The sequence below is a fragment of the Copidosoma floridanum genome, unplaced genomic scaffold, assembly GCF_036245765.1.
Source record: "Copidosoma floridanum isolate Cflo_tuat_1 unplaced genomic scaffold, Cflo_Japanese_pri ptg000007l, whole genome shotgun sequence".
Taxonomy (NCBI): domain Eukaryota; kingdom Metazoa; phylum Arthropoda; class Insecta; order Hymenoptera; family Encyrtidae; genus Copidosoma; species Copidosoma floridanum.
In genome coordinates this window covers 8,755,323-8,769,439 of record NW_028321884.1, presented here as the reverse complement: position 1 = coordinate 8,769,439, position 14,117 = coordinate 8,755,323, and the positions used below count along the sequence as shown (strand labels likewise).

The following is a 14,117-nucleotide window of genomic DNA, read 5'->3' as shown; positions in this document are numbered from 1 at the left end:
TATCGGTAAAAGTTTGGGAAAACAAAACTTGTCCTTTGGCGTTTGGCAAGTTTCACCAACTTTTAGGGTATATAGCCGCACAAGCAACAACGCAATACCGCGTACACTAATTACGCGCGCATAAGGACATCGGTATAATGCGTGTAACACTAGATACCCACCGTACGTGTCGTCAAAGTTCAGTAGAATATTACCAAAAAAGTTAGATTATCGCATTGAGGTCAGTACGAGTGTATGGGCATAGGATTTCGTAAAAACGTTTCACCGAGTAAAAATAAAAACCGATAACAAGCCACGAGTATACCTACTTTGGTGTATCCGTTAATGGACACGTTAACGATTTCCCGCTGGATAAGTACCCCGATACAATATTCTCCCAAAGCTACATTTTTTTATTTTGCAAAAATAGGAAATTCAGCTTGGTGAAGAAAGAAAGAAAGAAAGAAAGAAAAAAAAATCGGTATCGCTGCGTTACAAATGTAAAACTCCAAGATCTGCCGCGCGGCAGAGGGAACGGGACCGATGTAGCACAACCAGGGGACGGCAGGGCTGAGAAAACAACAGCGTCACGCTCGGGCAACGCGAGGAATTTCAGTCCGATAACAGGACCACATCGCAATTGCATACGTATATGTACCTGTGCACATATGTATACCCGTAAGACCAGCGAAGCGCGCTTATGGAGTGGATATCCGTACAATGTATATACATACCATATATCCTTTCGCTCGTAACGAAAGGTTGCCTCTGCATTGTATAGGTATATCCGATCCTCCTCCTCCGCCGCCTCTCCAACACACATTACTCGAGTTGCGAATCTTTTCTTGAATCTAGACTCTATATACGTGTAAGCATTCACTTTGTGCATGAAATACATAAATGCATACGGATTACTATCGCCCGGCATATTAAATGCATTTGCGACCTGTACTGTCCAAATTTGAATTTCAAGTTTATTATCATTCGTCGCTTTTTCTTCGCGCGTTATATCTACGAGTTGTTTAAATTATTATTATTTTAACATGCCTGTGGAAAGAGGCGTTGGTTAAAGTGGGTACACATATAATGATGATTGCTTGTGTATTAATCAAGTCGGGGATTTAATTTCGGATGAGCGAGAGACGCGCGTGTACTTTATACATATATGTTTGTACGGTACGAGGCTCGATTGCGAAAACTAAATAATACCTGCCGCGTGTGTATATATATATATAATGTATATGGCCAATGTTTCGCGCGATATACTATCAGTACATATCAGGATAATTTTATTTGTTTGCGTACAATGTTCGTCTTAACCAGCCCCCGCCATCCATCCCAACAACCGTTTGCGTGTTGTACAGGCATCAGGGGTATTATAATTTGTTCACCGTTACTCGAGCCGAGAGCGTAGGATCTTTTCCCGTTTGCGCGTCAAAACCCCGCATACAATTTGTCAAATGCTCAAATTTTACTTTTCCAGATGTTTTTCATCGCGAGTCTAAATGACTTGTACCTCCACACGCACACGCACATCGTGCAAAACGACACGAGTTAACAGTTCGTGTGAAATAACGAAGGGGCGTCCTCACTCTAAATTTTTTTGTTTTTAATCTGGAACCATATCGGTAATGAAAGGAGAGCCAATCGTCCCGATGCGTCACAAAAGTTTAAATTGGCTTTCGCGCGATGGCAAAGTACATACTTATTTATACTTGTATAGCGAGACAAAAAAGGTCGGGCGCCAAAGTCGTGATGCCTTTCACGCGCCGTGAAAAAGCGTCGCCGTATGGGGAAGAACCGCGCTGCACTTGCCCCGTAAGAGGCGCCACGTGGTAAGGAGAGGAAAAAAAAAAAGTTGGGCGCAAAAACTAGGTCGACGTCATTTTTCAAGTCGGACACGAAAATTCGCCCGGTATGTATGTACATGCGTGTCCTTCGGTCATTGCCTTTGCTAACGTACATGACACGCGTGTGTGTGTTTTTGCGGCCAACCGATTTTTCTGATTCACGAAGCGAGCGAAAAGCTGGCCTTCGCGAATCACCGATCGCGCTCCAGAGACTCGATGCGGCTGTGTGTTTCTCGATGGCTTTGTCATAAACGAGAAATCGAACGAGGCTTTCACGCATATGCGCACGCGATTTTTCTTCATTTTTAACCGTCAATTTGCCGATCGACTCGGTACTTAACCGGTCGCTCGTAAAACGCATACGTCGCATATTTTATACACTCGCCGCATTGCGAATCGGTGTTTTATACAATATTTTTCGTTTTCAGTGAATGTACTCGTTGGGAATACAATTTTCCAAGCTCTAAAAACGATTTTGCTGCAGGTCATTTCCTTTTCCTTTTCTTCAACATTTCAGATCTTCGTATAATATATCATATAGCATAGTGCAACGCGACACTTTTTTACACAACATAATGTATGCACAGGAGCACCAGTCGAAGGAACAATATTACAACATGAAATCGTCATTGTCATCGCGTGTGTGCAAACGAGTGTAGGTATATATGTACGTGACTTCTACATAATACGCGAAACGTTTATTAAAATTACACGTTCTTTATACATATTACATTCTCGTTTGGGGCCCTCGTCGAGGCATATAATTGCTCCTGTGCTGAGTCAAGACCTCATTGGGAACGCGAAGAAACTCTCTCTCTCTCTTTTCCATTTTCTCTACGTACGCGACAGCGAGTACATATGGCTTTAAAAAAAACGCGTTCGACCTTCAAGAGGAAAATTTTTTTTTTTTTTTTTATTATTATCAACCATCATTGACGTTGGTACAGAAAAAAAATCGGTTAGTTGGATAAAAGTAATGATTTTTCGCTACAACCATAAATTTTATGGATATACCTATACACAGTACTTGGCGAGAAAATCTACTAATTATCGTGTTTAAAAAAAAAAAAAAATTTAATATGCAACTGACACGTGAGATAATGGTGGGTATTAAAAATATCGTTCGTCTTACAAGAGAGTGCACTGTACCCTAGTTGCTACACCGTGTACTTTCTACACCCATGTGCAGTCCAAGAAAAGCATAACATCATCGCGACAAAAAGAGTAGATAACGAAAATATGGTGCATTGTGTTATCTGTTACTGTACTTACGAGAAATTAAAAAAAAAATAATAATAATTAGTTGAAAAGTACTTTTATTAAAATCTGTATGTATACACATCTAATGGTCGAGAGAAACGCGCGCGATAAGTATATACAAGCATGGTCGAGTATATTTTGTAATGTTGTAACCGTTAATAAAAGAATTAATGTTGCAACATGCATTTTCCAAATATGTGTATCAAAGCACAGATGTAGATTAAAAAAGTACACTATCTTTGTTATCACCAACATCTGCTGTAGCTGTAATTTTTTTTTTTTATTATTATTATTATTAGTATTTTCAGACTTGAAATAAACATTACTAACTTTTAATTGCAACAGCACTCTGCTTTTTTATCACGAATTAAATAAAAAATGAAAAGAATATCAAAGCAGCAATAGACAAAAAAAATTTATAAAACATCGATTTGTTTTATTGGACAGCGGGACGCATATAGGTAAAGGGGTAAAAATGGACCAGCAAAACGAAGACCACAAAGTTGTTATCAATAAAAAATTTGCCCAAGATTAATTTTAACGTCTCACTTGTCTTGAGCTGTTTATTTATCACACAATAATACGCAGCTTCTCAAAGTAGCAATGTATGATATTTTTATGATAAATTGATCACTTGAATATACGAATATTTAATAATAAAAGTGTTTTTGAGTATTTAATCTTGTTCACGTCGTCAATGAATAAATACATCTGTAGATTAATTAGACGAACTAGTATTACATTAAAATATTGTTTTGTTACAGCCAAATGATCTATCGTTCCTTCTAGCTCAAATACCTTCTAATGGAATGAAGCATTTGTGGGAACGATTCGTTAACTGAAAAATTCAGAATGACTTAAACATATCATATAATTTCTCTCCAGTTAAAATCAACGAATAACCTGTAAGAAAATACAATAAAAAAAATTTCCAATAGAACAAAAAATCAAAATACCCGCGGTGCTCTCTCGGTACAGCAGCAAGTAAACAACCTGTTTTATCCAATGAGCGGGGCGTCGTGGTCGTTGAGCTTTTCATTCGACTCGCTAGAGCGACATACGTCGTAAGGTGTAGTGTCTCTTTTTCTCGCCTCCTTGGCGAAGGAGATCTCGCCATCTTTTCTCTTTTCCAGTCGAGACCACGCGATGACGGGTTTTAGCAACAAGGTATACGTCGATATTTCATAATTTTTCTTTCACCCAAATGCCCAAGTTAGTGGCTGAATTTGCAAAATTTGCGAACCATCCGCTCGCGAGTGCGTTGATCGTTTTATTTGTTCTCGAGGATGAACGCTAGTCGTGCAAACTACGTGTACAGCGCACCGCCTTTAACCTCTCCGCGTTTAACACGTGTTAATCGCTCTTTTCCCGACTGTTTGTGGATCCAGATTTTTTCTACTACCACGTCAATACTTTTGGATTGTTATTTTGTTTTTTACTTACCAAATTCGTGTGCTTATATCTATACGGTTCCGAGGCCGATGTTGATGAATCTTTTACGTTGAGTGTTGCCAATATATTATGGGTTATTGGCTTCGGTGGTTACCCCCCTAGTTTTATATTCACAAACAGCTTCGGAGTGATTTTTTTTGTGCCTTCTGGATATTTACATTTGCTGAGTTAACGTTGACTTAAATTTGCAGGCCATTCTGATCGATGGCCGTGGCCATCTCCTGGGCCGGTTGGCAGCTATCGTTTCCAAGACCATCCTCCAGGGTAACAAAGTCATCGTCGTGAGATGCGAACAGTTAAACATCTCCGGTAACTTCTTCAGGTTAGTAGGTCTTACTCATTTATCCTATGATTCCTCTTATGCTTACAACCTCTTTGTTACTGTTGATAAAAATTCCTTAATATCTGTGCATGGTTTCTGTTTAATAATACGTGATTATCTCTATTCTTACCTACATTATTTGAATGGTTATGAAACAAATATTTTGTATGATTTTTGTTAAAACTTGTCAATAATGATCTTGCATTTCACACACAGTGTTGTTAAAGATTGGCATTTTCCATTACAGGAACAAACTGAAGTTCATGTCCTTCTTGCGCAAAAGGTGCAACGTGAACCCAGCTCGTGGTCCATTCCACTTCCGTGCTCCTAGCAGGATCTTTTGGAAAACAGTTCGTGGTAAGTGTTAGTAGCGTTTGGCTTTCACAATTTATTTAATGAGCTACCTTTTTCCATGATTATTCGATTACCTACATTATTTGATTTTTAAGTGAAAACAAATTCAGAATGAGAAATTTTTATTTCTTATAATGTAGCTGAAATTACTTGAACGTTGTATTAATCTCTTTGAATGTTATTACAGGAATGATCCCACACAAAACACAGAGAGGTAAGGATGCTCTCAGAAGATTAAAAGCATATGAAGGAGTTCCTCCACCATATGACAGGAGAAAGCGACTTGTTGTCCCTAGCGCTATGAGGGTCATGTGCTTGAAACCAGGCAGAAAAGTGAGTTTTCCTAATTATTTCTATTTAAAACTTTGAACAGTTAAACAAATCACTATGATGTTTTGGTAATTTGCGCCTGAATATTGGCTAATCAATTTGATGACAGCTTCAACTGAGTTAATAATAGATATAAATAAAAGAATTAAATATTAAAGAATAAATTAACAAAATGCAATTTTATTGCAGTACTGTCATGTTGGGCGTCTTTCACATGAAGTTGGATGGAAATACCAAGCAGTTGTTCGTTCCCTTGAGAACAAGAGACGTGTTAGGACCATCATCGACGTGCAAAAGAGAAGGAAGCTCAAGGTAACTTAGTTTAATAAATTTTTTTCAACTTGGTCAATTGGTTTATGTCATTTGTCAATGATTTTTTGTTTTTCTTTTACTTTCAGAAACTCACCCACTTGGCTAAAGAATCAAAGGCCGTACAAAAAACTGCCACTGAGTATACAAACATTATCAAGAGTTGCGGTTACAACTAAGACCTTTGTTATAAGAATAATAAAACATCTTATCTTATTGAAAATATAGGATTGAATTTTTTTTTTTTTTAATAAAGTATTTTAACTAAATATTTTATTAAAAGTGATTTGAATTCATTTACAACTCCTTCAAATCTCTCAGAAATATATAAATAACAAAGAATACTACAGTTACGTAAAATATTTAAAAAATATATTTTTCATAGCTATTCAGTTTTTTTACAAATGACTTAGTACAGTGTGACAATACATTACGCTTTGAGAACAAGATAGTAGACTATCCCAGATCGTATGTTAATTCAATCTGCTTTGCCTCAGGTGGCAAACATTCTATACTTCCACCCATAGTACATGCACGATATTTTGTGTTTCGGCTTTAGGTACAAAAAATAAATCGTTAACTTTCAACAGTATCAACAGTATAAGTAACAGTTCCCCCTCTATCATTGTCTTCATCATCATAAACTTCTTCATAATCCTCTTCATCTTCTGAACTCGAAGAGTCTGATTTTTCTATATGAGACCGATAATTTCCAGCATTTCTCGGTAAATTGCCAATCGTGTGCGTTCCTAGTTGCTGAACTAATCGTTCGGCCGCATTCTTGGCTTGAATCACCTAAAATTAAATAATTAAATTGTAAAAGCCAGTCATTGCAAAAATTTAAAAGTAAAGTTAAAACAGAAACTATTACTTTTAATTTGGCCGTTTGCTCTTTTTGTAACTCTAGAGATTCTTCAATACTTAATGGCTTGACAGCTCCATGCACAATAGTAGGTGGTGTTGCTGCTGTCACCTCCCACTTAAAATGTTTTTTCTTGCCCCTCTCTATTTCCTTTTCAGGATCATGAACATTAGATTTTGTTGTCCTGTAAGGTCTAAATGGTTCCTTTTTCTTTTTATTCTCTGAATTTTCAACTTTGTTCACTATGTATTTGATATGACCCACGTCAATATTGGCATTGCTTGCAGATTCTATTTCAACAAGATCTTCAGGCTTTATTAGTGATTCTTCTTGTGCAAGGTGTATGACTTTTTTTTTGTGAACTCCACTACCAGTTGGCTGTAATAATTTCAAATATTTTATACAAGTACAAGTTTTTGATATGTTAAATATTAAAAAATAAGAAACCTGGGCTAATATTTTAAGGACATTTTCATTGTCGTCATCACTATCGAGCTCTACGATTTTTCCATTTTTTTCTGCTTTTTCACTGTATTCTCCAGTCCACTCAAGTTTACTCATTGCTGCCTTGCCTTCAGAAGCAATGTTGAGCCTAGATAACAGTTTAGCTGCACCCTCCACATGATTTCGATGTTCAAGTTCCTTGGACAGTTTTTCTTTAAAACTTATTATTTTTGCTCCTTTGTCAGGTAGTTTTGAAACAAAGCTTCTGAAGATATGTTTCATTTATCGATTTAATTGATTTAGTTTTATCATCGAGGAAACCAGTAAATTTGACATACTTGTTGGCTAGGAGTTTATTTTGACGCTCCAGGAGCTCCTGCAGCTCAATTTTTGTCTTTTCCCCTAAATCGTCTATATAACCTTGACTTGACTTTTTAGGCAGCGGGGGCACTTCGCCAGGTATTTTTTTTATTATTGGTTTGATAATGCTCATTTTCTTGAATAATTTTTTTTATACAATGGTAATTATTGCCGAGTTTTGGCATTAGGCTTAAACTAAAACTTTCACCACACCAAACACCAGAAAATTCTCCACCAGACAGCGCTAGTAGTAGGCCTGCAAAATCCAGACGGCCGACGGCTGAGTTATACTATACGCATTATTTGCTGTTTTCACTCCCACGCAACCCGATATAATATCTGAATATTGAAGGGCTGTGCTTCCATGAGGTAATGGTAAAAGGTCTAAAGTATTGTAATTTTGTAAATATTGTCGATTTTATAACCCATATAAGATGAGTAGAATATTTATGGTTTTGGAGGTCGATTTTCAGGTCAAAGATAGATTTTATACTTGCCACAAATAGCACGGATTACGTTAAATTTTCATTTTATATCCATATGATTAGTTGCGGCTGGTTTATAATCAATAAAGCGGCTTTACTGTAAGTTGTAATAATTATTTGGATCAGCGCCATCTAGCGGTCTTCATTTTTTAGCGAAAAGTGGCCTCTAAAATTCTCAATCAGAGCAATCAGGCTTAGAGCTATTTAATCAATTATAAACCAGCCGCAACTCATGGTGAAGCTATAGAATAAAAAAATAACAATACGTGTGTTTTTGGCGGCAAGTTATCAATCTATTTTCTACCAAAAATCGACCTCCTATGTATTTATACTTTTGAAGATAAATTTTCGAGCATAAGATAAATTGTTACCTTGCCGCCAAAAACACATGTATCGTTATTTTTTTATTTTATAGCTTCATCATGAGTTGCGGCTGGTTTATGATTGACTAAATGGCTCTAGGGCTAAGCTGCCTAAAGCTCTCCTTCAGAATTTCAGAAGCAATTTTTGGCCAAAAAAATCACGACCGCTAGATGGCGCTGATCCTAATGATTATAACTACTTATAGTAGAGCCATTTAATTAATTATAAACCAGCCGCAACTAATTTCGTAGATACAAAATAAATAGTTAAAGATAATTGTGCTACTTGCGGCAAGTTTACAATTTATCTTTTATCTTAAAATCGACCTCCAAAACCATAAATATTCTACTTATCTTATATGGCTCATAAAATCGACAATATTTACAAAAGTACAATACTCTAGACCTTTAACCATTAACTCATGTAAGTACAAATTAATCAGTCGAAAAGAGACAACTGAAGAAAAAAGGTCTTAAAAAGAAGCACAGTCACACGAAGAGTCTCCTTACAATGGAGCATCGGATCTCACTTAATCAGAGAAGGTTGGGTTCTTTGTTTATTTATATTACTTAAAACTTACGTCTCTGTAATAAATGTATTTTTTATTTAGTGAGATCCGATGCTCCATTCCAGCGTTGGGTTAGGCGGATTCAATATCGAAACTTTTTCCCTAGATCGTATATATAGCTATACGATCTAGGGAGAATGTTCCGTCGAGCAGACAACTCAGCAGTGAAGGGGCATTGCCAAAGACACGCGAAAATTCAAAATTGTAATATTAATAACACAAGTGCCTATCACCCAATGACCCGGGGCGCTAACTGGCCACTCTGTTAAAGAAATAATTATTAAAATAACACAAGCGCCTATCACCTCATGACACGGGGCGCTTACTAGTCACTCTGTTAAATAAATAATTATTAATAACACAAGCGCCTATCACCCAATGACCCGGGGCGCTTACTGGCCACTCTTTTAAATAAATAATTATTAGAATAACACAAGCACCTATCACCCAATGACCCGGGGCGCTTACTGGCCACTCTGTTAAATAAATAATTAATAATAACACAAGTGCCTATCACCCAATGACCCGGGGCGCTAACTGGCCACTCTGTTAAAGAAATAATTATTAAAATAACACAAGCGCCTATCACCTCATGACACGGGGCGCTTACTAGTCACTCTGTTAAATAAATAATTATTAATAACACAAGCGCCTATCACCCAATGACCCGGGGCGCTTACTGGCCACTCTTTTAAATAAATAATTATTAGAATAACACAAGCACCTATCACCCAATGACCCGGGGCGCTTACTGGCAACTCTGTTAAATAAATAATTATTAATAAATAACACAAGCGCCTATCACCGTATAACCTGGGGCGCTAATTGCAAATCAAGTAAATAAATAATTATTAATAAATATGTCAAGCACCTTTTTCCTGATGATCCAGGACACTTATTTGCAACACTATTAAATAATAAAAAGTTGATCGATAACATATGTAAACATATCACAATTTTGCCGCAAGTAGCATAAAAAATATCAACTATTTATTGTCTATTCATAAAATTATTTGCGGCTGGTTTATAACTAATAAAATGACTTTACTGTAAATAGCAATAATTATTTGAATCAGCGCCATCTAGCGGTAGTGATTTTTTTGGCCAAAAATTGCTTCTGAAATTCTGAAAGAGAGCTTTAGGCAGCTTAGCCCTAGAGCCATTTAATTACTTATAAACCAGCCGCAACTAATTTCATGAATACAAAATAAAAATTTAACGTTGTTTGCACTGTTTGCGTCAAGTTTACAATTTATCTATTACCCAAAAGTATAAACATATATGAGGTTGATATTCGTATAAAACATATACTGCAAACTTGCCGCAAGTAGCACAATTATCTTTAACTATTTATTTTGTATCTACGAAATTAGTTGCGGCTGGTTTATAATTAATTAAATGGCTCTACTATAAGTAGTTATAATCATTAGGATCAGCGCCATCTAGCGGTCGTGATTTTTTTGGCCAAAAATTGCTTCTGAAATTCTGAAGGAGAGCTTTAGGCAGCTTAGCCCTAGAGCCATTTAGTCAATCATAAACCAGCCGCAACTCATGATGAAGCTATAAAATAAAAAAATAACGATACATGTGTTTTTGGCGGCAAGGTAACAATTTATCTTATGCTCGAAAATTTATCTTCAAAAGTATAAATACATAGGAGGTCGATTTTTGGTAGAAAATAAATTGATAACTTGCCGCCAAAAACACACGTATTGTTATTTTTTTATTTTATAGCTTCACCATGAGTTGCGGCTGGTTTATAATTGATTAAATAGCTCTAAGCCTGATTGCTCTGATTGAGAATTTTAGAGGCCACTTTTCGCTAAAAAATGAAGACCGCTAGATGGCGCTGATCCAAATAATTATTACAACTTACAGTAGAGCCGCTTTATTGATTATAAACCAGCCGCAACTAATCATATGGATATAAAATGAAAATTTAACGTAATCCGTGCTATTTGTGGCAAGTATAAAATCTATCTTTGACCTGAAAATCGACCTCCAAAAGTACAGATATTCATATGGTTCAATAAAATCGACCATACGGCACTACTTAGTCGTGATTACTGTAATTATTACACATAACTTCACATATATCTTACACCGTGCTCTCTTTACCAGAATGATAAAATCAGAGGCTGTAAGTTATTCCGCAAATCGGCAAATGCTGGAAATGCTGCCAGCAGAGAAAATTTTCGTATTTTCTAAATTCGTAACGCGAGATGGCGCTAATTATAAACTGAAAAATATATATGTATACATCTCATCATATGGTATTTTATAATTATTTCATAATATAATAATTTATTAGCAAGAGAAATGCAAATCAAATAATCTATTGTCATGTTATCTATATTTTAAATAACAGTTAGTGGATATATAACTAGTGTATAGGAATTGCTATTAATTATTGCGAATCACAAGTAGTTGATCATTAGAGGAATAACAATTAATAACAGGTATCAGAAGGTTTAGTAAAGATATATAATATTGGAATTGTGTGTTCTGTCACGAAAAATATTATTGCAAACGCGAAAATCATCTAGAGATGTTCTCGCAAAATTCTTTGCACAAAAATCGAAGATTATGGAATGACACTGAAAAAATTATCAATGACACCGTGTCAGGAATACTGTTGTTGCATCAAAATCTCGTTTTCATTGACAGTTGCAAGACAGTTGTACGGCAGGATCTTGATAAACTGAATGGCAAGGTAAGACTTGTTGATCATTTGATGTAAGTCTATTAATCCGTTAATAAATTAAATTTTTTTGAATTGAAGGTTAAAATTATTGGAGGAGGATCAGTTGTTGAAGGGCTCATGTACGCGGGTTTTGTAGGCCCAGGAATGTTGACTGGAGCCGTATTAGGACTACATCAGAGTGTATCATACACACCTTCAAGTGATAGTATTCTGGAAGCAATAAATCACGTAGTCTTAACTGATCAAGAAAAGGCTGCTGGTTAGATTGTAGTTTAGTGTTTTGGTTTTTGATAGGCTTGAGTTCAAAACAACTCTGACACGTTCTTGTGTACTTTTTTCAGGAGTTTTATTATTAGTTCACGACTGTCCAGAATTCTATTTGAATTTTTACGAAGCAAAAACGAATGCAGAAAGCAATGGCATTTCTGTAAAAATGGTTCTTGTAAGAGACGAAGTAAGTGAAAAATTAAATCAAAAGCCGGTTTCTAGTCCAAGAAGTCCCTCAGGGCTTCTGTTATTGTTCAAAATTGTGGGAGCCATGGCTGAAGAAGGAAGTAATTTGGATGAAATTTTTAATGCATGCCACGAAATAATCAGAAATAAATCAATATTTAGCACTGCAGTGTATGTCATGGAATCTTATGACGAGCCAGCACAAATTCAAATTACTAGAGGAGATGTAATATCAGATCGTGACAAAAAAAATTTTACGATAGAAAACTCGTCTACAAATGAAATAATTAAATACGTGATTGATGATTTAATAAATTGTCAAGAGTTTACCCCAGGCTCCAAGCTTGCCATAATACTCGACTATTTTAATGGTAAGTTAACATAAGTTGTATTTTTGTTTACTTATATAATGCATATTTTTGATGTATCATAAATATGCATCTTTATAATAGATGTTTTTATGACAACCACCATTATTTTGAATCAAGCAAAGATTTTTTAAAATTTTCTCAGGATTTAGTGAATTAGAAGCAAATATTGTTATTAAAGAACTGGTTGGGCAGTTGAATAGTTTACGGTTTAAAGTCAGAATACTCTTCTGTGGATCGTTTCACGTGTCTGTAGAACTAAAAGGTTTTCACGTATCGTTTTTAAACATGTGCAACTTGAAATATTTGTATTATTTAAATGTGCCAACTTCAGCTTATGCTTGGCCCAAAACGAACAGTAGACAAATATTATTAAAGCTTCCTAGTAATAACGCAAATCAGGTAAAGATATAAATTATTAACGAAAAGATACTTAACTTTATTCATTTTACTGTTATAATCATCAGGAAAAGAGTAATAAACGTAAGCCTGAAAACGAAAGCCATCCAAAAGTTGATACAAAAGTTTCAACTGATGTAAATTTACAAGAAACTTATGTACTACTGACAGCTATTCATTACGCTTGTGAAGCATTGATTGCTTGTTTTATGAAAATTGATATGTTGGACATCCCGGATATACCTCCAGAAGTCGAAAGATGTGGTACACGCTTGGCTTTTACTGCTGACTTGATAAAAACTGAAATTCGCAAAAATAAATTTGCCGGCATGAGCTCGTCCCATATATTATTTAATATAGCGTACATATTTGACTACTACAAAAAAGATGCACAAGCTGAGCTGTACAAATTGTTTCTTAGCACTGTAGGAAAAGTAAATAATTTTTTTTTCTCTCGACTGATAGAGGGAGGTTTTATGTTAATTTTTGTTATCATATAATCATATTTAATCATAATTTAAAGGAATTGATGAATAAGAACAATTTGGACACTGATGATTGGGTGAATGCATTCGTCAAAGCTACCAGCTCCATTGGCCAAATAATTCAGGGCTCTAAATTTTTTGATGCACTCGATGCGGCCAGGATCGCTTTTTGCGATGCTTACGGAAAAAACGTCGACGTCATTGAAGCTTTGGGACAAGCAGTACATGCAGCGCAAATATTAACTTCGCGCATTATTTTAGAATCAGGAGAAATACCCTCCCATCTAATCAATGCAACAGTAATTTGTTTAACTCCATAATTTAAAGTTTAAAGTTACGCATTTTAAATTAATTCCGAAAAAAATGTTGTTCTGCAGGACTATGGATTTATTGAACTTGCTGGAGCACATGCAGTTGGCGTTTGGATGAGAGGTGCTTACGAAGGGATAAAACTCGTATACGCGAGTCAACAATTTGTCCAACTCAAAGGATTAAACAGTATGGAATCGGAAGGTGCTGCATCTAAGAGACATAGATACGAGTAAGATTAAAAAAAAAAAAATGTCCACATCTGTAAGTTTATTCGTTTTTGATCCAACATATTATTATATGGTTTATGAAACTTTATTTATTCACTGAAATGATACCTGTGATAGCTCCAAGACCGCCGTAAAATCTGCTGTTTCTATTTTTATAACGTCAATGAATAAAAAATCTCTCATAGTAATTAAATAATTTTTTTTATAAAAACATACGTGTCTTTCATTTTT

The 14,117-nt window shown here is 35.6% G+C and overlaps 3 protein-coding genes and 1 non-coding gene across 5 annotated transcripts; 3 read left to right on the top strand and 1 right to left on the bottom strand.

Annotated features, from left to right (window-relative positions):
• Positions 1-4,167: 4,167 nt before the first annotated feature.
• RpL13A (ribosomal protein L13A) lies at positions 4,168-6,079 on the top strand. Its single transcript, XM_014363967.2, has 6 exons — positions 4,168-4,256; positions 4,733-4,863; positions 5,111-5,220; positions 5,405-5,550; positions 5,737-5,859; positions 5,946-6,079. Exons 1-6 carry the CDS (start codon positions 4,236-4,238, stop codon positions 6,033-6,035), a joined length of 621 nt encoding a protein of 206 aa, XP_014219453.1. The 5' UTR covers positions 4,168-4,235; the 3' UTR covers positions 6,036-6,079.
• LOC111644074 (small nucleolar RNA SNORD34) lies at positions 5,268-5,333 on the top strand. The gene has a single exon (XR_002759772.2). It is a non-coding gene; the product is annotated as a small nucleolar RNA SNORD34 (small nucleolar RNA).
• Positions 6,080-6,246: 167 nt separating the features above from the next.
• On the bottom strand, positions 6,247-7,751 carry Polr2M (RNA polymerase II subunit M). Of its 2 annotated transcripts, none has more exons than XM_014364018.2 (4): positions 7,501-7,751; positions 7,166-7,427; positions 6,728-7,096; positions 6,247-6,651 (listed from the first exon to the last, which is right to left on the bottom strand). In XM_014364018.2, the coding sequence occupies exons 1-4, from the start codon at positions 7,653-7,655 to the stop codon at positions 6,433-6,435; spliced, it is 1,005 nt and encodes a 334-aa protein (XP_014219504.2). In that variant the 5' UTR covers positions 7,656-7,751; the 3' UTR covers positions 6,247-6,432. The 2 variants fall into 2 exon arrangements, with proteins under 2 accessions (XP_014219504.2, XP_089444887.1); XM_089588761.1 differs by having other exon boundaries at positions 7,166-7,424.
• Positions 7,752-11,226: 3,475 nt separating this feature from the next.
• On the top strand, positions 11,227-14,082 carry BHD (folliculin). The gene is made up of 8 exons (XM_089588904.1): positions 11,227-11,651; positions 11,721-11,901; positions 11,984-12,466; positions 12,609-12,865; positions 12,931-13,296; positions 13,386-13,646; positions 13,725-13,888; positions 14,004-14,082. Exons 1-8 carry the CDS (start codon positions 11,487-11,489, stop codon positions 14,080-14,082), a joined length of 1,956 nt encoding a protein of 651 aa, XP_089445030.1. The 5' UTR covers positions 11,227-11,486.
• Positions 14,083-14,117: the final 35 nt, after the last annotated feature.